At 37.4% G+C, this 21,558-nt stretch overlaps 1 protein-coding gene across 1 annotated transcript in view; it reads left to right on the top strand.

Annotated features, from left to right (window-relative positions):
* Positions 1 to 21,558, top strand: part of LOC121522359 (cylicin-2) — a 36,012-nt gene that overhangs the window by 4,334 nt on the left and 10,120 nt on the right. Inside the window, exons 5-11 of the mRNA XM_041806608.1 lie at positions 3,433 to 3,511; positions 17,037 to 17,089; positions 17,177 to 17,269; positions 17,938 to 18,024; positions 19,597 to 19,710; positions 19,921 to 20,031; positions 20,433 to 20,481. Of these exons, the coding sequence (XP_041662542.1) occupies positions 3,433 to 3,511; positions 17,037 to 17,089; positions 17,177 to 17,269; positions 17,938 to 18,024; positions 19,597 to 19,710; positions 19,921 to 20,031; positions 20,433 to 20,481 (586 nt within the window). The remainder of the gene's footprint in view (positions 1 to 3,432; positions 3,512 to 17,036; positions 17,090 to 17,176; positions 17,270 to 17,937; positions 18,025 to 19,596; positions 19,711 to 19,920; positions 20,032 to 20,432; positions 20,482 to 21,558) is intronic.

The raw sequence follows: 21,558 nt of genomic DNA, 5'->3' as shown, positions 1-21,558 counted from the left end.
GTAACAGAATTTGGTAAATGGGTTCACAATGTCGTCTATCAATTACAGGCCTCTAAATCGAATCAAATCGCAATCAAATCGTGGCAGACTTTATGATATCTGCAAATATCGAATCGTTGTTCTGAGAATCGATACTGGTGATTTACACCCTTACAGGTTACTGGGAGAAGTCAAATGTCCACTGAGAGATCAGCAGTAAGGCACAGACACATCTAACGGTGTGTCACTGTTCTGATGTGGTCAGAGGTGAGTAAGGTGGACAAGCCGCCCTACTCAAGAGAAAAAGCAAGTAATTACTTGAAAAATGTCTGCTATTATTCATCACCTTTTTATCTTCAAATGGAAAAAAAGGCCAAATGTAAAATAAACAATAAATAATCCACTGTAAACAATCCAGCATGACTAAGGGGGCGGCTCTCTGCATTAGCGGTATGCTCATAGAGCTATTTAAGACTACGAACTCCTGGTAACTCAGTTCATGTCGACAGTAGGAGAAAATAAATTCAGTCTAATTTGGCATGATCTGAAATCTGAACCTGCTATTCAGAAGTCTCTGTCCTGTATCCTTTTCTACTTGCTTGCACTGCATCACGACAACAATTAGTGGTGTTAAAAGTAATTTGAGTTAATGTGATATTAACGCATTAACTTTGACAGCCCTAGTTTATACATAATTTTATCCTGGATTAGACTACTGATCTCTTCTCGGTTTTATTTATGAAATGTTTATTCATCTAAAATGTTTGTGATGTTGTTATTTCGTGAATGTTACTGCCAGAAATCTGAAACAGGAAATATGCTGTACCAGCAAATTAAAGCACTTCAGTTTTGAAATAGATGGCGTCTTTGATGGCCACTGCCATAGACGGTTCATCTGAGATGTATGGTCTGCAGCCAGGCTGTTTTGGAAAAAATGGCCTTTCGGACAAACTCTGATCTGTTTTTATGGTCAAATGTGAAAGAAAAGGTTGACATATGAGGAGTGTTACACCAAAAGAGGTATTACAAAAAGCAGTATCACCCTAAGTTTCTCAATCTGTGCATCTCTAGAATTACCCAATATCACTTACTCATCAGCTCTTAGGAAAGCATTAAAACTCAAAATCACCACATCTAATTAAAAGTAACAAAAACTTACCATCTCCAGGCCAGGTGTAAACTAAATCTGTCTTTACTATTTGTGCAATATCACTGATCATACCTTTATTTACTACATACCATTTTACCACACAGTTATCTACCAATGCATTGTTTCGGTGTATCTTAAAGTATCTGCATTGCTGTACTTTCCTTGATATGAAGACATTTTGAGGCTTTGCAAGGGTTGTAAACTTTGTTGGAGCATGGGTTCCTCCCCAGGGACTTTTTTGAATAATCAAAATGTATTTTGATGCTATTCTATTCATTCATCGCTTATTTTTTCATTTTGATTAGAATAGCAAAACCATAAAGGAGTAACTATCCCAAGAACAGAACTAATAGAGGAGAAATGTTACTAACACAGGAATGCCTTTGGCTTGGAGTCCTGAGTGTAGGCACCTGTTTCCTACTTCTAGCAGGTGTGCCTGAGTTTTGAGGTTTACACCCAGTGATGGTGAGTGAAAACGCCTTCTGTACCAACAGCAGCACGATAAAACAATAAAGGCATGTGATCCGAGTAGCTTTAGATGGAACCACCCCAGGTGTTGCTATTTTTGATTGTCATACATAGTAATAAGACTGCATGCTAATGTTTTCATCATCTGAGCACAGATATCTAAATGCACTTCCCACCTTTGCTGCTGCTGCTGTTCACAGGAGAGAAATTCATAATCAGGCACCATCTTAAAGATGGAAAGCTGGCAGTGGGAGGTCTATCAATGATAATGCAATTTTGCATGTAGATTTGAGAAAAAGACTGAATCGGGTCTGAGTTCATGCTGCTGTAATGAAGACTCAGCTATGATACATGGAGGGAGTGCCTGAACTATAAGCAACTGGTTTGATCTAAAGACAAAGATTTCTGAGTCTATAACACAACCCTGAGGATGTTATCCTTGTTCGTGGTTCATAAACTAAATGGATGAGTTGAGCCTTGAGCTAGAGTGTTTGTGTGCACCGAATCTATACCAAAGCTAAAGCAAAGAGTGTGTGGGAAATATGCAGAGCTTGAAAGTTTTTTTTTAATGTTTTTACTGTTCAACATACAACCAGGTTACTGCAGGTTACTGCTTGCTAGCTTGTTTGCATTGCCAACAGGAATAATATGCAAAGCGAAGGCTTGTTAAAAACGTCTGTGCAGACCTTGACAACCTAACTGAGGCTGTGCCAGCTTATATTAATTTCTGCACGGATTTGATTATTCCCAGGAAATTAATTTCCATCTATCCCAACAACAAACCCCGGCTCTCAAAATCAGTTAAGAACAATATTATTCAACGTAATAACAGTTTCAATAAGGGGACATGACATGGTATAGGGAATTTAAAAAACAAGTTAAGATTTAACTTTTACAGAAATCACTGAAGGCTAATGCCACTACTGTAGCCAAGCACCTCACATGACCCAACTTCAAAAATCCTGAAATATTCCTTTAAGAGTGAGGCCCAGTCAGTCTTGGCTGCAAGGTTATAATAGTTTTGGATTTTTCATTAGTTTTGATTTTTATTTAGTTTTTACCTGTTGTTTTGAAATTCAGTTTAGTTTTACCTAGTTTTTACTGCTGTTTTTTTTAGTTTAGTTTAGTTTTTATTTTGTAAAAATGCTTCATTTGAGTTTAGTTTTGATTAGTTTTAGTGTTAGTTTTAGTTTTTGTGGCAAAGTGGGATACCTGGGTCAAGACCCAAAAAGGGCTTTTAACTTTTCACTGTAATTATTCACTTTTAATGTTTGTATACAACTCAAGACCTAAAATTACCACTGTGTTATGTTGTTTTCAATCAAAATCAGACAATTTTTTTCTCTTTAGGCTTTGGTGTTCATGTCAGTCAGTGAGCTAGTGGCAAGGACTAAAACTAAGGAGATTTTGCCCCTAATTCTATTTCATTTTAGTTAGTTTTGTAAGCACACAATACAGTTTTAGTTAGTTTTCATTTTATTTGTAAAGTTTAGTTTTGATTTAGTTTCAGTTAACGTAAATGATTTTTACATTTCAGTTTTAGTTATTTAGTTAGCTATAATAACCCTGCTTGGCTGATCACAGCCACCCTCTTTCTCAGAGTTTAAGTTGCTTCCATCCGGCCTCAGATTCAGAATGCCCGTTTGCAGGACAATGACATTAAAAACTCTTTCATTCCAGCTGCCATTGGCTTTTCAAATGGATGACTAATTTTGACCTTGTCTTATGGTTTCTACTGTGATTTGCACTCTGTATTAAATTGTTGAACTCATGATGAATCTTTAAAAAGTTCATTTGAAAGGAAAAGTTATTGAAGAAACAAAATTCCTTTGCAGGATGACAAGAAGAAAAAGAAGAAGAAAAAGGAGAAGACAAAGGAGTATGTCTGGGACAGTGTTGTCATCTCTCAGCCTGGTAGGTAAAACCCAGCTTAAACATTTTCAGTAGAGAACTGTTAAGTGGTTTTGTTTTAATGGCATTGACAATTTAAGATGTTATTGTTTTTTTGCATTGTGTCAGGGACCAAGCAATTAAGACAAAGGACAAAGGTGTAAAAATAGAAAATATCTTTAATTAAAGAATAATTTGTTAACAAAAATTGACATAAGTGGAAAAAATTGTAAATTAGGGCCCAAACTTATCATGAGGTCAACTAAACAAAATAACTGAAGCTTTAACCTAACCAGACATAACTAAAGCAGACCTAACAATTAGTAACACATGAGGGGTTATAAACACAAAATGGACTAGTCCAACACAAACAAGGGGGGAACTAATGTGACAACAAACTAAACATGTACCTATTTAAACAGAAACCAACCAAAATTAACCTATTTAAATAAACTATTTACAAAATAAATGATTACTTAAATATCAGAAAGCCTAAAGCAAAAGAACTTAATCTAATTTGCAAATCATAGTCCAAGTCTCCCCTCCTTCAGCCTCCACTGCTGGCAGCCTCCACTTCCTGTGGGCAGGACTTAAAAGGCCATCTTGATCAGCCAGCTGGTCCTTTGTTAGGTGATCTCAAAAAAAAGAACAAAGGAAGTGTGACTATACTGAAAATTAACCAAAACAGCATCAAATTAAAGCAAATGACAGAATGTTAATTAAATTGTGTGCACCCAAATCAGAAAACAAATGTCAACTGCAATAAAGTGAAGTGTATTTTAACAAATGTAAAAGTGTGATGTGATTGTTTAAAGGGGAACAACAAGTGACCAAGATTTGTCAAATTAAATCAAAAGAAATACTAACAAGCCACACACTCCCCCTTCTCTGGACACTCGCTGGGACAGCGGGACAGGTAGTCAGCAGTAGAGTTCTGCTTGCCTGGTATGTGATGAACTTCAAACTTGTAGGGCTGCATGGCAAGGTACCAGCGGGTTATCCTGCTGTTTGAGTCCTTCATCCTCTCTAGCCACCTCAAGGCCTAGTGGTCTGTTTCCAGACAGAACTGTCGTCCCAGGAGGTAGTATCCCAGTGAGTCCAAAGCCCATTTCACTGCTAAACATTCCCTCTCTACTGTAGAGTAGCGGGTCTCTCTGGGGTAGAGCTTCCGGCTGATGAATGCAATGGGATGCTGGTCCTCTGGATGGCCTTGAAGGAGCACTGCACCTAGCCCTCAGTCAGAGGCATCTGTTTGAAGAATGAAGGGCAGCTAGAAGTCTGGGCAGTGCAACACTTGATGTCCACTCAAAGCTTGCTGTATGTCCTTAAAGGCTGCCTTTGCTTCCTCTGACCACAGAAGCTGGTTTGGCCCCCTTAAACTTGTCATGTCTGTAAGCACAGCAGCTCTTGTAGAAAAGTTAGGGATGAATCTGTGATACCAACCTGACATTCCCAGGAAGGATCTTAATTGCTTCCTGGTCTGGGGTAATGCGCAGGACTGTATGGCCTGAACCTTCTGAACCTGAGGCTTGATGGCTCCACTGCAAATGACATAGCCAAGATACTCCGTCTCCCTTTTTGTGATGGCACACTTGGCTGGGTTAACTGTAAGACCTGCAGTTTGAAGACACTCAAAAACAACCTTTAGGTGCCCCAGATGCTCCTCCCAGCTATTGCTGTACACCACAATGTCATCCAAATATGCTGATGCAAAATGTGAGAGACCATTCAGTACCTTATCCATTAGCCTCTGGAATGTGGCTGGAGCCCCATGCAATCCAAAAGACATGATAGTGAACTGGAACAGTCCCCATGGTGTTCTGAAGGCAGTCAGCTCACGAGACCTGGCTGTAAGAGGCACCTGCCAGTAGCCTCTAGAGAGGTCAGTAGTGGTCAGGTATTTTGCCCTGCCCAGACGATCAATGAGGTCATCAATGCGTGGTATGGGGTATGAGTCAAACTTTGAGATTGAATTTAGGTAGCGAAAGTCAATGCAAAATCTGATTGTGCCATCTTTCTTTGGAACTAGAACAATGGGATTGCACCACTCACTCTGGGAGGCCTCAGTGATACCAAGGGAAAGCGTCAGCTTAATTTCCTTCTCAAGTGGGCCCAGTAGGCGCTCTGGAATCCTGTAACTCATACGCTTAACCAAAGCATTTTCTTTTAGAATGACATCATGATTGCTAAGATTAGTACGGCCAGGATTTTCTGTGAACAGATCAGCGGTACAGAGGGCTCTCACCTGCGACTGCTATTGCTCTGTGAGGTGGTCCAGGCTGAGAGCTGATGTTGAGGGTTGAGGCAGATACTGTTCTTCCACCTCCTCATCTTCTGCTTTCCTGATGAAGAACACTGATGGTTTCTCTAATCTTGGGATCTACTCCTTCAAAAGGTTGATGTGAAGAACCTGGATGGCACGACCCTGACCTGGAGTAGAGATTTCATAAGTTGTAGGGCCTAATTTCTGGGTTACCTCATAAGTGGCCCCTGCCACTTAGCTAGCAGCTTGCTCTCCTCAGTGGGCAGCATCACCAACACTTCCTGGCCAGGCTGAAACTCCCTTTCCCGAGCAGCTCGATCGTACCAGTTTTTCTGGTGTTGTTGGGAGGCCATCTTGTGTTCCTGAGCCAACGTGGTCATTTTGTCCAACTTCTCCCTCATCTGGAGAACGTAAGAAACAACATTCACAGGCTCTTTGTTGGCATTATCCCCCTCCCAAATTTCTTTCAAGAGGGTTAAAGGTCAAAGGTCCTCTTACCTCATGGGCAAAGAGCAATTCAAATGGGGAAAACCCTGTAGAAGCCTGGGGGACTTCCCTATAAGCAAAAACTAGATAGGGAAGCCACTGGTCCCAATCAGAACCAGTTTCATTCACAAATTTGCGCAGCATTTGCTTCAATGTCTAATTGAACCGTTCCGTTAAACCGTCAGTTTGAGGGTGGAAGGGCATTGTTCTCAAACCTCTAATGCCCAGCAGCTGATACACATCTTTTAGCAGTTTTGACATAAAGTTCATGCCCTGATCAGTCAGAATTTCCTGAGGAAATCCCACCCTCAAAAAGAACTGGACCAGGGAAAATGCTACTGCTTTAGCTTTGACTGATTTTAGAGGGAACACTTCTGGGTATTTTGTTGCATAGTCTGTAATCACCAGCATAAATCTGTTACCTGACTTGTTCCTCTCTACGGGGCCAACAATATCCATTCCCAGACATTCAAATGGAGTGCTGATGGCTGGAAGGGGCTGAAGGGGGACTTTTACAGGGAATCTGGCCGATGTCTTCTGACACTGTGGGCAACTCCTGCAAAAACTGGCAACATCTTTACGTAAACCAGGCCAACAAAAACAACATCTAATGCGAGCTAAGGTTTTATGTTTCCCCAGGTGGCCAGCCCACACTGTAAAAAAAATTCCGTTAAATTTACGGTAAAACGCTGGCAGCTGTGGTTACCAGAGATTTACTGTAAAAATTACGGTGAGAATGTATGAGAAAAAACGGTGTTTTCATTCTACAACTGTAAATATTACAGTTCAAACCTGTTTTTTTTTTACTGTAAATTTCTGTTAAAAAAATACGATATTGTAACCGTTTATACAAGGATTTGCTGTAAAAATAACAGTTATACTGTAACCATATTTACGGTAATTTGCTGTACAACTTACTGTAATTTGATGTAGAAGTTACAGCTCTATTACAACATTTTCTACAGGGATTGGCTGTAAAAATAACGATAATGAAACAAACCTGTTTACGGTAAATTACTGTAAAAACACCAGAAATCCTGTAAACCTAAATACAATCTATCTCAGTAATAAAAACAATAGACCCGTATAATGTTAAACGGTATTTTATTATAACTACTTAAATTTTACAGTAAATTACTGGCAGCTGTGGTTACCAGAAATTTACCGTAAAAAATACAGTACAAAACATGAGAAATTACAGCTGATATTTGCAGATTTTACGGTAGTAGCAAAATACTGCCCAACTTTAAATTTTACAGTAAATTACTGGCAGCTGTGGTTACCAGAAATTTACTGTAAAAAATACAGTACAAAACATGTGAAATTTCAGTTAATTTGCTAGATTTTTGCAGTAGTGCCCTAATACTCCTACTTTTAACAAAAGATTCAAGCTCTCTGATAAACAATAAGAAACTCTGCAGTTATATGTTTGCAATAAAAAAACTTTCAACACATCTGATAACTTGTCTTTATACTCAAAAAGCAGTTTAGATCTTGGAAAAAAAAGCTTGTGTCCATATGTATGACAGGTAGTCCTTGGTGTAATGCATGAAGATGAAACAAAGTCACTTGCCCCTAAATGATTCAAGAGTAATGAGTCCAGTCTTGACTGAAGAAGGCCTTCCACTTGGGAAGCTTCACATGGCCAAGAAACTTCATCTTCTTGAAGACTCGAGCACAGTTCATCAGGTGTTCTACTTTGGACTGGCTCCATCCTCTCTGCAGGAAGTACATATACAAAACAAAGTTAGAGTGATTCAGTGCTTCAGTTTAATGCCTACACAGATGTAAATTTGAGAAAACTAGGCTCTAATAAGCCATGCTTACAATCAGCACAACAGAATAAAATAAACAGTGTGTACAGTACATACAGATCGCTTCTATAATAGAATATGGTGAAGAAACGCAAATGTACCCACAAGTGCCAGCTATTAAGTCAGCAATCACCTAACAACAGCCAATTACTTTTTCCGTTATTGATTATAATGAGACAGTTATGACATATTAATTGCAATTTGCTTTTCCTTTATAGTTTAGAGCTGTGGTGCCCAGGCTTGTATCCACTGAGCTCCCCCCTCCTTCACATATCCAAGAAGATATGGACCCACACAAAAAGTGACATAGCTATTGCTGTAAAACTAAACATAAATTTGAATTGATGTCATTATTTAAAGCAGTTTTAATTTTGGCAGATATTTTTAATTTTAGTCTTAGTTTTAGTCTTTAAGTGAAATGAATTTTAGTTTCAGTCACATTTTAGTCATTTCTGTCCATTTAGTTTTAGTCCATAAAAAGTCCTCACATTTTAGGTTTTACTTTTAGTCCAAGCATTTATTGTCTTGCTTAAATCTGGTACCAAGTCATAGTAGGATGTTCTCTGCACCCTGCCAAACCTGGGGTCCCTGCTTTCTACAGCTGAGAGACAGAAGAGCTACAGCTGCATTGTTTTTTGACAGAATTACCCACAGTGGAGAGATATCATGGATTTTGAATGTCCGATGAAAACTACATTACATTCTAGTCAAAAACTAAACTTAGTTTTTGTCAGTTTTAGTCATCACAGATCTATTTTTGTTAGTCTTAGTCTAGTTTTTGTCATGGAAAACAAAGCTGTCGATGAACATTTTTAGTCATAGTTTTAGTTTAAATTAACACTGGTTTAAAGCTACACACAATAGCCCAAACCACAAGTGTTAGCAAAAGACCTTGGTATGAACCATTCATAAGGGTTATATTGTGATTTTAGGTAGTTGAACCACAAGATAAATATTTGCAAACTATGCTCTTTATTTATATATTTACTTGTAAGACCACCCAAATAAATATAGAATTTGCTTTTACATGTAAATATAATATATAATTTTATATATAATTTCTATATAATTTCCTTGGGAATGAATAAAGTTATTATTGTATTGTATTAGGGTAAGCCTACCCATTAAGCCCAGGCACCATTTAAGCCCACTTGCGACTTTGAAGTCAATTTAAAAAAAAAAAGAGGGGCCTGTCTTATGCTATACATTATTTTGTCCAATCACACAATTTCTTAATTATATGTCAGTTTTTGTTTGACACCAATCACATTTGTAGATATTGAAAAAGGCCTGCCTACATTTGTGCAGTCTCAAGGAGGCTCAGATAAAGTCGCCTCAAAACTTTGGTGTTTTGGGACCCTCAGAAAGAACCTCTTTTCAACCATTTTCAGCCACTGACTTGTTAAGTACATTCATATTATGTAATTTGAGAGATTATTGATTTGTTTTTTTGTGTATAAACAGGTAGTTTTTTGTAATTTCTTACTATTTAGTTTTATGTGAAAAGATGAGTCATGCTAGCTAGCGTAGCAAGCTAATCACTAGTCAATACATGTAGCCCTACTGATAGATACACTGCTTAATGATTAAAAATGATAAGTACACAAACTAAGTGTTTTCTGATTCATTTTACATAAATCTTACATAAAACTTTGAACAAGAATTCCTTGATAATTCAGAAAGTTTGGCAGAAGAGGAATAACTATGATGGCAAGTTTTGCAGCATATTTAGCCTACAGGCATTTCTTTAAACATTTGTTTAATTTTGGTGAGAACATATTATCTTCATTTCCCTGGTAGTCACTGTAGAACCATTTAAGCCCAGTGTGTTCCATTTAAGCCCATCTTGTGTTTCAATAGAAAAAAATGAAATTTTGAGGTTTGATAGCTTTTCGCTGTAATCCTGTGTTGGATGTTGTTATACTAACTTCATTAACACGAGTACATCACAGATCACACACTGACCAGAAGAATTGTTATGTCAGTTAATTTTGCATAATCATTTGTTTATAGTGAGAAAAATGCCAACAAAAAAGAGGAATTACAGCAACTGTCCTAAAATCATCATTGTTACAGCCAAACATTAAATCCAAGTTCAATAAGATATTGTTGATTCACTGTAATGTCATTTAATACTTTTAAAAACAAACACATTTTTTTTATTTTGTCAATATTGAATCAAATTTTGTCAATATTAAATAAAATGTTCAATGAAATGTTAAATACTGAAGCCAATGAAAATTAGGTTTAGGCCTACTTAGTCATGTTTGTGGTGGTCCATTGTTACAAGCCAAACATTAAAGCCAAGTTCAAAAAATAAATTGTGTTTAACATGTATAACATGTTACTGAATTAATATATGTTTACTACTTGAAAAATGTAATATTTTTTTAAATTTCTGTCAATAAACGTGGTTGTGGGCTTATTTGGAACACACGTGGGCTTAAATGGTACTTAGGTACCAATTAAGCCCATGCCAGACATTTGACTTTATTCATAACATTTCTTTAATTTGTTCTCTAAAATATGCATAAGTAAATAAATATACCTTCAAATGAGGGATTAATCCTTCATTCTAACAAATGATCATGTTTATAAACCATCTTAGTATCTATGAAAAATACGTGAACTTAGATTTTGGTGGGCCTAATGGGTACACTTACCCTAAATGCTTTGGGGTACAAAAGGATTTTGCTGTAACAAAGATGATGGGCGCTGAATTTTAAATCAATCATAATGAAAACATATGACTCACACAGAAAACTGTATTGGCCCCCATATGGTGTGATCATCAGAACACTGAGAACAAGCTGGACAAAGCAGTGGCATGGCAGTATTCTGGGTATTTCTACATGACCAGATTAATGCAGTGCTTGGTGTAAACTACATAAAATAAACATAAAATGGCTTCATGTTGCTTAAAGAAAGATTAATCTAAAGAATTTATTGAGGTATGTACAAATGCTGTGCAAGGCTTACCATTATTTTTCCTTGATAACTGGCGTCTTTTTAGAAGAGTGGAATACCGGAGACAGTATAAAGTAATGGAGTCCTAGTCACCACTAGCAGAAGAAACAGGACCTTAAAAAAGAGTAAGGAAAAATAGAAAGACAAGGTAAAGCACCAAATCATGTCAACTTAGAAGTTTTGAACACTTATGTATGCACTGATTGCAAAGTACTATCCAATTTTTGAATTCACTCAAAAAAGGAGTGGACCCAATCTCTTCTTGTCCCGTGAGCTGAATGTCTTGTCACATCCCTTGTGTTCTGTGGCAGAAGCTACAGCAGACACAAAATGCAGACATACATGTAGAGTGATCCAGCTGTTAAGCAGTTATCAGACGGGTGTTGCTGTGTTTATATGTTCTTCTAAAATCAACACTAAGCTGTGACTGGTGCTACCCTCTCCACTTAGAGTGTGTGTTGATCCCACAGCTCTGTAAGTCATCTTGCTTGCCCTTGCGCTTTTTCTGCTCACAACAGTTTTGGTTTAGAAAAAAATGCTGCACATCTATTTCTTTTTTGTTTTTTAAATTTGAAAATTTGGATACTATCAAACCTAAAAATCTGAACCAGAATCTTTATTGTCATTGTACACAAGTACAACGAAATTTTGCACAGTTCCATTCAGTGCAATTATTATTACCTCTGCCAAGGAGGTTATGTGATCAGCAGGGTTTGTTTGTTGGCAACATAACCCAAAAAGTTATGGATAGATTCTGATGAAATTTCCAGGGAATGTCAGAAATGGCAAAAGGAAGAACTGATTTGATTTTGGGACTGATCCAGATCATCGTCTGGATCTAGGAATTTTTAAAGGACTCTTCACTATTGGGAGATAGGGCTAATGGCGGAGGTCTGCGCTCTCTGAGTACTTTTCTAGTTTATTATTGCAACTGCTCTGGGATATGTGCTGTTTTTCAGTCTGTTAGTTTTGGCTCTTATTGTCCTGAACCGTCTTCCTCAGGATAGCAGTTGTTACAGGTGACAATAACACAGTTATAAAAATAACTGATATTGTATCATATGATGCACACGGCTGAAAGGAAATAAAACATTTTGCCAGCATTACACTATACCATATAACTACCTCTAAAGAGGAAAAATTATTACCTCTGTAGGAACTCCTGAGTGGATCCCAATGCTGGTCAATGCATAGCATGAGCTGCCTTGAAGCCTAGCAAGAGGCTCCTGGGAGGATGATAAAAGTAGAAAAGAATTACAAGCAAATCATCCATTACCATCCAAATGAGTCTTTAAAGTGTTTCTGAGATCCACTTACTACAAAAACAATACATGGGGCAGGCTTTCCACTGGTACCCCATCTGGCAAGAATGTTTCAACAAGGCAAAAGAGGTTGTCTTCTTTTTCAAACAGGAGAGAAGCCCTTTATGTCCTCTGAGCAGCCCTCCAACTGTCCTCTCTGACTCTTGAGCTTTGTGGCATCCTGCAAAAATCAAGTGAGCTATTAAATCTTTAGTGCCATGACACTGACGTGCACATATCCCCATTGTGCATTTAGGAGGTGCTGGAGCCAACAGGTAGTGCCCAGGACCACCACAGTCCACCACCACACTATCCCCCTTATTCCTGGGGCCGCTACTGCAAATGTGAATATGGGCGAAACTTCCGGTGCCAAAACGGAAGTAGGCTACATTAAATACATGTATTCTAGTACAGCAACTAACTATAGACGCTAACAAAGAACGACAGTTGTTTCAATAGGAATTCTTCTGGAATTTGTAAATATTTATATTTTTGTTATCACATGTTCACATTGTTTGTATTATAAGCTGTAGATAAGTAAATAAGGTGGATACCACATTATTCCTGGGGGTCTACTGTAGCTATGAATGGAAGTGGAACTTCCAGTACAGTAACAATAATAGCAAAAACATGATTTTTCCAAAGGCTTACTAAAGTGATTTAGTGTCAACAGTGGTTGTTCTGAAATAAATAAATATTTGCTGTAATAAATACTGCTTCATTTTTGTTAAATCAATGAGCTGAAATGTTTTAATCATATTTTCTGTAATGCTCAGTACCTGTTGCTATGTTCATGGTACTAATATTATGACAAAGTTAAATATGTCTCTCACAACATGCTGTCCACTGTCTAAGTGCATCAGGGATGTGATTCTTTTAGTATTAATTTATCATTAATTCTTAATACAAAACTTGACATTTACCAAACTGAAGAGCTGGCAACTTGAGTCATGGATAATTTTATAAATATAATTCCCATATTTAAGAGGGATTAGTTTGTAAAATGAGAATTTCAGCAACTCCACAAACTAGAAATGTATCTTTTTATACTGATATAAAGCTAATAAAGTTAGCTAAATATGCCCTTGTAGGTTATCTAAAGTAATGTCATCAATTTGAACTCTCCAGTAGAGGCTAGAGAAATAATAATAATATTATCCCATCTGAGGTGAAGCAGTCTAACTTTATGTAGTTTGGTATTAAAATTGCTTTAATAGTCACGTTTAGCATCTCGTTTCTATGCAAAGTCCCATTTAGATAGAACGGAGCGGAAGTTGCGCCCATATTCATGGAAGGGTAGGAATAAGCTGGAAAGCCTACTTCAGGGGACTCTTAACACAGATATGAATATGAATATGACTCTGAACACAGATATGAATGTGACTCTGAAGAGGAAAAAATCCTTCACCTTAGGTCGCTCTGAAGCATCAGTGCTGCGGCGGGACTCTCACTTTTTGGCTAGGGGACATCACGGTCACTCCCACCTCATCTGGAAAACTCCGTCCTTTTTCTTTCCCTCTTCCCAGTGTTCCCAGTATCCAACCGCCCATTTTTTGTGCATTTTTCAAAAGTCTGAAGTGGGCGGAGTTAGCTCTGAGCTTGGGGTTCACTTATGGTCCCCAACACAGCAAGTGTTAAACGTTCTCCACGCTAAAATGACAGCAAAAAATACAAATCAAACAGCAATGTTGGCTGGTCTAGAATTGAAACAAAATGCCTCCTGACCCATTTAACTTCTACCTATAAACACGTGGTGTTACTGAATGAAAAGAACTCAAGAAATATTTGACACTACGACAAAAGAAGTTCTACATACCTTACCAATAGCTCGTAGGCTGAAGCTCCGGGTGACGTCGAACTAATACACGCCAATGTCCTGCTTTGTATTCCATCTTCGTTTGCAGCCCGTTCTACGAGCAGACAGCAACTTTATGAAATATTTCCACAGAAGACACGAAAACGCTGTAGTTTACCAGGCAGCCGTTGGCGGTTCGATTTTCCAACGAACCACACACGCATGCGTATAAGGTCCTTCTTTCCCCGCGCCTGCGCGAAACCGTATTCGCGCATGGCAATTGACTGCAACCACAGTGCGCAAACGCATTTTCGAGAAAGCAGCACTGTTTGTGTACATGGAGGGAGGTACCTGAAAACTGTTCACTCTGCAGCTCGTTTCCAAATTGTTCCATTTTTAAACACCCAATCGCTGTTCTAGTACAGACAGAATAGAAATCGTTCCTGTGTAGACAGGGTTGAATGGCGACGAGAAACAGTTTTTCAAAATTATTTTTATATATTTATTTTTTATATTGATACAACTTTATTGAACAGATTCCAATAGTTAATACAGCATTGGCACATGAAACAAAACGTATTTTCTAGACATAAATAACCCCACATACAGGTAAAAAGAAGTTTAGATTAAATTACATAAGGTATGAGAAGTAAATTAAAATTTCAGAAACTAAACCATGGTTTCATATTGTTTTTTTTTAAGAATTTTTTTTCCCTTAGAAATCAATTTGATAGACTATATGTACAGTTCCCATTCATTTTTAAAACTGATTATGGAGGGTTTCTTGTCATTCTATTTGCATTCATGTTTAAGTTGTTTAACCAGTAAAAATAACTATTGTATTTATATAATGTATATACTATATATTCAACTGTATTATATACATATTATATATACAGTATGTATCTCTCTCTCTCTCTCTTTATGTATATATAAAATAGTTCTTTCCAATTACCTTGTTATATTTCCTATCGGTAATATGTGTCATCCAATTTCAGTTCTGGAAGATTGACTGAAACATTAAAGTACATCAATGTATTTTGTGTTAGATGCATTAAAGGAAGTGGAATGGCTTTACAAATGCAATGGCATTCTTTGTGAGAGCAATTAACATCATTCTTTTCCAATAAATCAGTTAAACTAAAATAATTGACCACTTTCATCCATCGAATTAAGAACAAACAAAATGATTTTTGGTACCATTCTTGGTTTCAATAAGGTTTTCATATTAACTGTAACTGTCCGTTTATTTCACAAGGCAGCATCATGTGGTGTAGCACTGAGAAACAAATGTGGACATAACAACAAATTGGTGCTTGTTCACAGGTTTTGCAGGTTGACAGGTTTTTACTGTATTTTCTACAGAACTTTCCTGATCATGCAGTATTTTTAACCTCTTGTCCCTGCTAAAATTACGGTATGTGATTGCAATTTTTTTCACAGATTTTTACTGTGAATTTAAATGTACATGAGAGAAAAGTCTGTAATTTTAACAAAATACTACTGTAATTTTTAGAGTAATTGCCCGTCTTGAAGATTACAGTATTTTTCCTTTATTTTCCCAATCTTCTTTCGTTTAAACGGTACAATTTTGTAATTATTACGTACTTTAATTGTAAAAATTTATGTTTCATACCGTTGCTTGATTTACAGCAATTCTGTGTATTTTATACAGTAATATATGTTTATTTGTTTTACGGTCTTTTACTGTTGCTATTTGACAGTCTTTTGCCGTATTTTCTACGGACATTTTTTACAGTGCAGTGAATAGAGTGGCCCAAGCTCAGGACAGTTTGTCTGACCTCTCTTTGGACTACTAGCTGTTTCACTGACTCTTGCTGTCTGTAAAGAATGCCATCATGTAAGCAGTACCCGTCTTCATTTTGCATTTCATTGTCTTTTGCTTTCTTGAGATACTCACATAAACTGTCATCCTGCTGCTGCAGCTCAACAATATTACCAGGAATCTGGAATCCTAGTGGTACCTCAGGTTGTAAGGGTGAAGGGGAAGACACAATTGTGTGCTGAAACTTCTCTTGCTTCCGCTGTTTGCGTGATTTGCATTTCTTTGACGGCTTCAGTTAGTTTTTGTAATTTAGGCTCTTTAAAGTAGCGAAAATGCTCATGAGAGAGGTCACCTGTTTGTGGAGATGCTGCTTCAGAGCCATCCAAGCGCATGTCCTCTTGAGGCCTCTCCAGTGGTGCAGGCCTCAACCTGGCAGAGCCATGTGCTTTAACCTCCAGCTGAAGAAGGCTGAACTGCTGTTGAAGGGCCTTAAATCTTTGGTCCTGTCGTGCCACCTCTTTCTCTCAGTGATCCTCTCGAGCTTTCTGCTGTCCAATATGGGTCTGTAGGATGTTTGCCAGGTCTGAGATTGTAGGCTCTCATGTAGGCTCCACAAGGCTCATCTTCATTGTCTGTTTGGCCCTCTTTGTCTGTCTGGCCTAACTTGAGGATTCCCCCTCTCCCCCTTCCTCTGCCTCCTGGCATTTCTCAAGCAACAAAAAAGGGGGAAAGTCACCAATGTCCTTTTTGGCTGATCCCACCACTGCCACCAACTGTCAACTGCAATAAAGTGAAGTATATTTTAACAAATGTAAAAGTGTGATGTGATTGTTTAAAGGGGAACAAAAAGTGACTAAGATTTGTCAAATTAAATCAAAAGAAATACTAACACAAGGTGGCAGCAGATGATATGGCCACCACACATTGGATAGTTTAGATATTTTCTTTTATTCCTGCAAAGTTCCAGTTTAAAATAGTTGCTTTTTGGGGGGATAAATTGGGCAAAACTATACTGAACAAAAGTTTCAACTATGAAATTCAAAGCAGTACTGATATCTAACCAGCTTTTAGACTTCTCTTACTGGATTATACTGGTTAAAGACTTTTTTTATTTCTAATGTATTTTGTGTGTTTTAGGTCCTGATGGTGAAATGGACCAGCAGTCAGCAGAAACTCTTAAGTTGAAACAGGTAACAGGGCAATAGAAGAAAATCCCTTTGAAAACTTTCATTAACCATAAGATCCTCATTACAGGCTTTTCCTGTTTCTTGCTGCAGGATTCTGACTCATCAGATGATGAAAACGACAAGAAGAAAGACAAAAAGAAGAAGAAAAAGAAGGAGAAGAAGAAGAAGAAGAAGAAGAAGAAGGTTAGCCATTTTTGTACATTGAAGGTTGCTAATTTAAAACCTCTTGAAGGCTTGCGACCAGTGGTTCTCATTTGGTGGGTCTAAACCCCAAAAATGAGTTCAGCAGTTTTTAGATGGTCACCACTACAGACTTAGAAAAAAAACAAAAAAACATTGTGGCAAGATGTGCTTCTTCTGACTGATATTCTTTACATACTAAGGTGATGAGTGTGTAACCACTGATAGGATAATTTCACCAACAGTTACATACTTGTAACTTGTCCTGAAGTAGTTTCCTTTGGGTTGAAAATTTGTTGTTCACATCAGCTGACAAAAGGCTGATAACCTCAGGCATTTGACAGGAAATATTTTAAAGCATTATCACATGAGAGGGAGTGATGTTCTAAATACATCACACTCAAGATAACCACAGCAGTGATGATAATCACAGGATCTTGACCCAACTTTAGTCCACCGTGAGCTCAGCACTAAACAACATTCAGGAAAGTCAAAGTGGCAGAACTTCCCTTTAATGGGCAGAAACTATAATACAGGTGTTTGCAAGGATTTTTACATCTCATATAACTGGCTTGACCAGTTAAGAACGACTGATTTAGACAGTTTTAAGAACAGTCAGTAGACAAAAAAAGGCAGTTTTAGAATTTTCTGCTGTTGTTTCCTTGTCTTAGGACTCCTCCTCATCTGACAGTTCGTCTGACAGTGAGGATGAGAAGAAGAAAAAGAAGAAGAAGAAGAAGAAGAAGAAGAAGAAAAAGGTGTGATTTAAAGAAAGGGTTTCTTTATGATAGAATACACTGGCTGTTGTAGGCATTAAGCCTTTTCTGTTTTACCCCTGTGCTAACACAGATCAATATCCTCTCCAGCCAATCACATGGCAGCAACTAATGCATGTCTGCTCTGAATGCAGGGTAGACTAAGGGTAAACTAAGGGTAATTTCACACCCACTTTGGATATAGACCTGCTTTTATTTTGAAAATAAGGTAATAGTGAAAAGGTTCATTTTTTGGTGTCAGAAGTTGCAACTTACTTTTGATTCATCCACTGAGCTGCCTGTGAAATTTTTAATGTAAAATGATACTTGAAGCTGCAGTGATGGACTAATTCTAGGCATGTAGACAATCGAGGAAAAAATTGGTCAACTGCAACTAAACCTTCACTTTATCTCAAATTCAGTTTAATCCATGATGGGTTCTTCACTGCAACTGTCTGGTAGTATAAATAAGTGGTTTAAGAAGAGGTGTTGGGACCCCTGCAGGGGTCATGAGACATTCAGAAAGGTTGCAAAAGTTTTCTTTAAAAAAAAAAAACATTTGAAGTATTATATTTTATCCATTGTGTAAAATATCCATATAATGAGAACAATTTAAAATTAAACCATAGTTTTTAAGTGAGATTTGTGCTCAGATGTAAGTAATGTGTGAGGATCCCCAGTCTCTCTCTCAGTCTCTGTTATTTTGGGAGTCACTGGCTGAAAAGTTTAGAAACCCCTGGTGTAAATGATCTCAAAAATTAACATAAGCTTTTTGAAGCATTATTGATTATCCTTAACCTCATAATGTTGTACAAAAAAAATAACTGACTCAGAGAGGTTCAGTGTGCACCTACCTATTATATTCACTTGTTTCTGCCTGTGTTGTGTAATTTACAAGCATATATCAGACAGCATGCAGCGTTTATTTTCTGAGAAAAGAGTCCACAGGTCAGTGCCTAATGACCAGGAGTCTTAGACAAAGGAGGTCTTTTCTCTCCTCTGCTCTCTGTCGGTAACCAACACTAATGCTGACATGCTAAACACAATGTATTTGCTGACCGCTGAATTAAATGGGCCATGGGGGTTGATGCTTTAATGGAAAGCAGCAGAGTCACTTACATCAATAATAATAATAATGATAATACAAACATCCTACATCTTTATGTCTAGGTGAAAATGGGTTTATTTTAAGTTTTTTTGTGTGCCTCTATCTGCCTGGATTATCCAGTGCTGCATTACTCCGCTTAGTCTCCTAATGCACATCTCTGTTGCACTCAGCGCCCGCTGTTTCATTCTCACATACACATACGTTCGACTGTCTAACCAACTTGATCTTGGTTAGATGAGAGCTCATCGACCAACAAATTGAAGGTGCCAGCCATATCTTATATCATTTATGGAGGTGCTGCAGTAGTTAACCAAAGTGCACCTAAAGGGACCAAAAAGCATGTGATTAATCTGGATTTGAAAAATTAATTTAAATCTATTTTAGTGCACCTTAACTAATTGTGATTAGTGCATTCATTCTGACATCCCTAATATAAATGAATAAAATAGTTTGTCTTTCCTTGTCAGGACTCCAGCTCCTCTTCTTCAGACAGTTCCTCTTCTTCTGACAGTGATGATGACAAAAAGAAAAAGAAAAAGAAGAAAGACAAGAAGAAGAAGAAAAAGAAAGACAAAAAGAAGGTTAAGCATTGTTGTTTTTAGTATTTCTGTCCTCCTCTATAAAGCTTTTTATACATGAAGCAGCTTTTATTTACTGTTTAATTTAGAATCGGAAGCATGTAGCAGACTAACACATGATTTACAGATCACATATCCACCATTTTTTTAACGAAAGACAAATTGATTCTTGTTGTATGATTTAAGACTGAAACTGCATTTCCATTTTCACAGGATTCCAGCTCTTCATCATCATCTTCTTCATCTGAAAGTGATGATGATAAGAAGAAGAAGAAGAAGAAAAAGAAGGACAAGAAAAAGAAGAAGAAGAAGGATAAGAAAAAGGTCATACTTCCTGTATGGTTTTTGAAGCTTAGTTGTTTTACATTATTTGTGAAGGGTTAGAAAAGATCCTACGATGGTGCACATTCCTTCAGAGAAAATGAGTTGTAGCTCTCTTGCCTGTCTAGGCCTGTACATTAATGGTATGTGAAAACACATGTAGGTGCAACACAGCCCCATCACTTCGCCTTCATAACTTTGAGTCTTGTGTGTTCACGTTATCCCCTGCTGAGACAAAACTGCTCTGAAGACGCTGATCTTTTAATGAACTGTAAATAAAGAAGTGGGTTTGATGTGTAGCATGTACTGTGTTAATCTCAAAAGCACATGTGCCAGGGACTTAGTATTTACAGTATGGTGAATATTAAAAGTGCTGCTTGATGGTATTTCTTCCTTTTTTACAGGATGAGGAAAAGGATGCACTTAAGGATCCCAGTACCTTGTCCGAAGCTGGTGAGTGTTTCCTCTTTTTAGTGAAAAGACAATTCTTAAACAACAAATAGGCAGAAAATAACCAAATAAAAACAAAGACATTGAAATTGGAAAATGATGGAAAACTAAACCTTCAATCACTAAGTAGATACATAAAGACCGCTCCTTGGCAGTCAGAGTGCCTCTGAAAGTTGACAAAAGCAGCACGGGGCATGGTCCCTCAGGGCTCCTATGAATGAAAATATCATTAATCAAATCCCTGCTTCTAAAATGGCCTGGCAAGAACCTAGCTCTTTAAGCCAAGAGGTTGTTGTTGTTGCAGCAAGGTAAACATATAAATGTTGACTTTTCTGAACAGAGATCAGCATCAAAACATTAGAGCAAGAAATTATGTTTGACTGCCCTCTTGAAGAGCATCATGTATCCTACTGTGCTGTAAATAATCATCATCATACCATCATTATGTTATTTGTGTCCTAAGAGGAGGGACATGGACCAACTTATTTCCAGTTTTAGATTTCATTCTACCTGGAAGGCTCTTGGATGCCTTCATTGATATGACTAGTGCCCTCTACTGTAAGTCAGCAGCTCAGCGGGAGACACAAAGAAGGGGTCGCAAGAGGCTTGCCAAAAATACAAAAAGATATTTGAAATTATTGCAAGGGGTAAATTGTACTCCCTAAAATATTAATTTGTACATGATGGTTTGTGGAACGTTTCCCAGTCTCTGGAGCTGTTACTTTGGGGGTCACAGGTCAAAAAGTTTGGGAAGTGGACAAAAGTGCTCACCATATCTATTCCTTACTTCAGCCTCAAATTTTTGCCAAAACAAGCCTTAAAATTCTGCACATTACTGAATATCAATAATAAGAGGAGACATCAAAAGAAACCTTACATATTAAGACATATTGGCCGTGTTAGATTAATATTAATGTTATTTATGTGCTTTGTACAAAGAAACACACTTCAGTTCAGGAAAAATTTGAAAATTTATTCACATGTTGTCAGGTTGCAAAAAACTCAAAGGGAGGACCCAAATGCATGATAACTCAAAAGATTTAATTAAACAAACAAAAGAACTTAGTTAAAATAAATCCA

The sequence above is a fragment of the Cheilinus undulatus genome, linkage group 2 (assembly GCF_018320785.1).
Source record: "Cheilinus undulatus linkage group 2, ASM1832078v1, whole genome shotgun sequence".
Classification (NCBI taxonomy): Eukaryota; Metazoa; Chordata; class Actinopteri; order Labriformes; family Labridae; genus Cheilinus; species Cheilinus undulatus.
The sequence above is the reverse complement of the archived record's forward strand: the minus strand, read 5'-3'. Positions and strand labels throughout refer to the sequence as shown.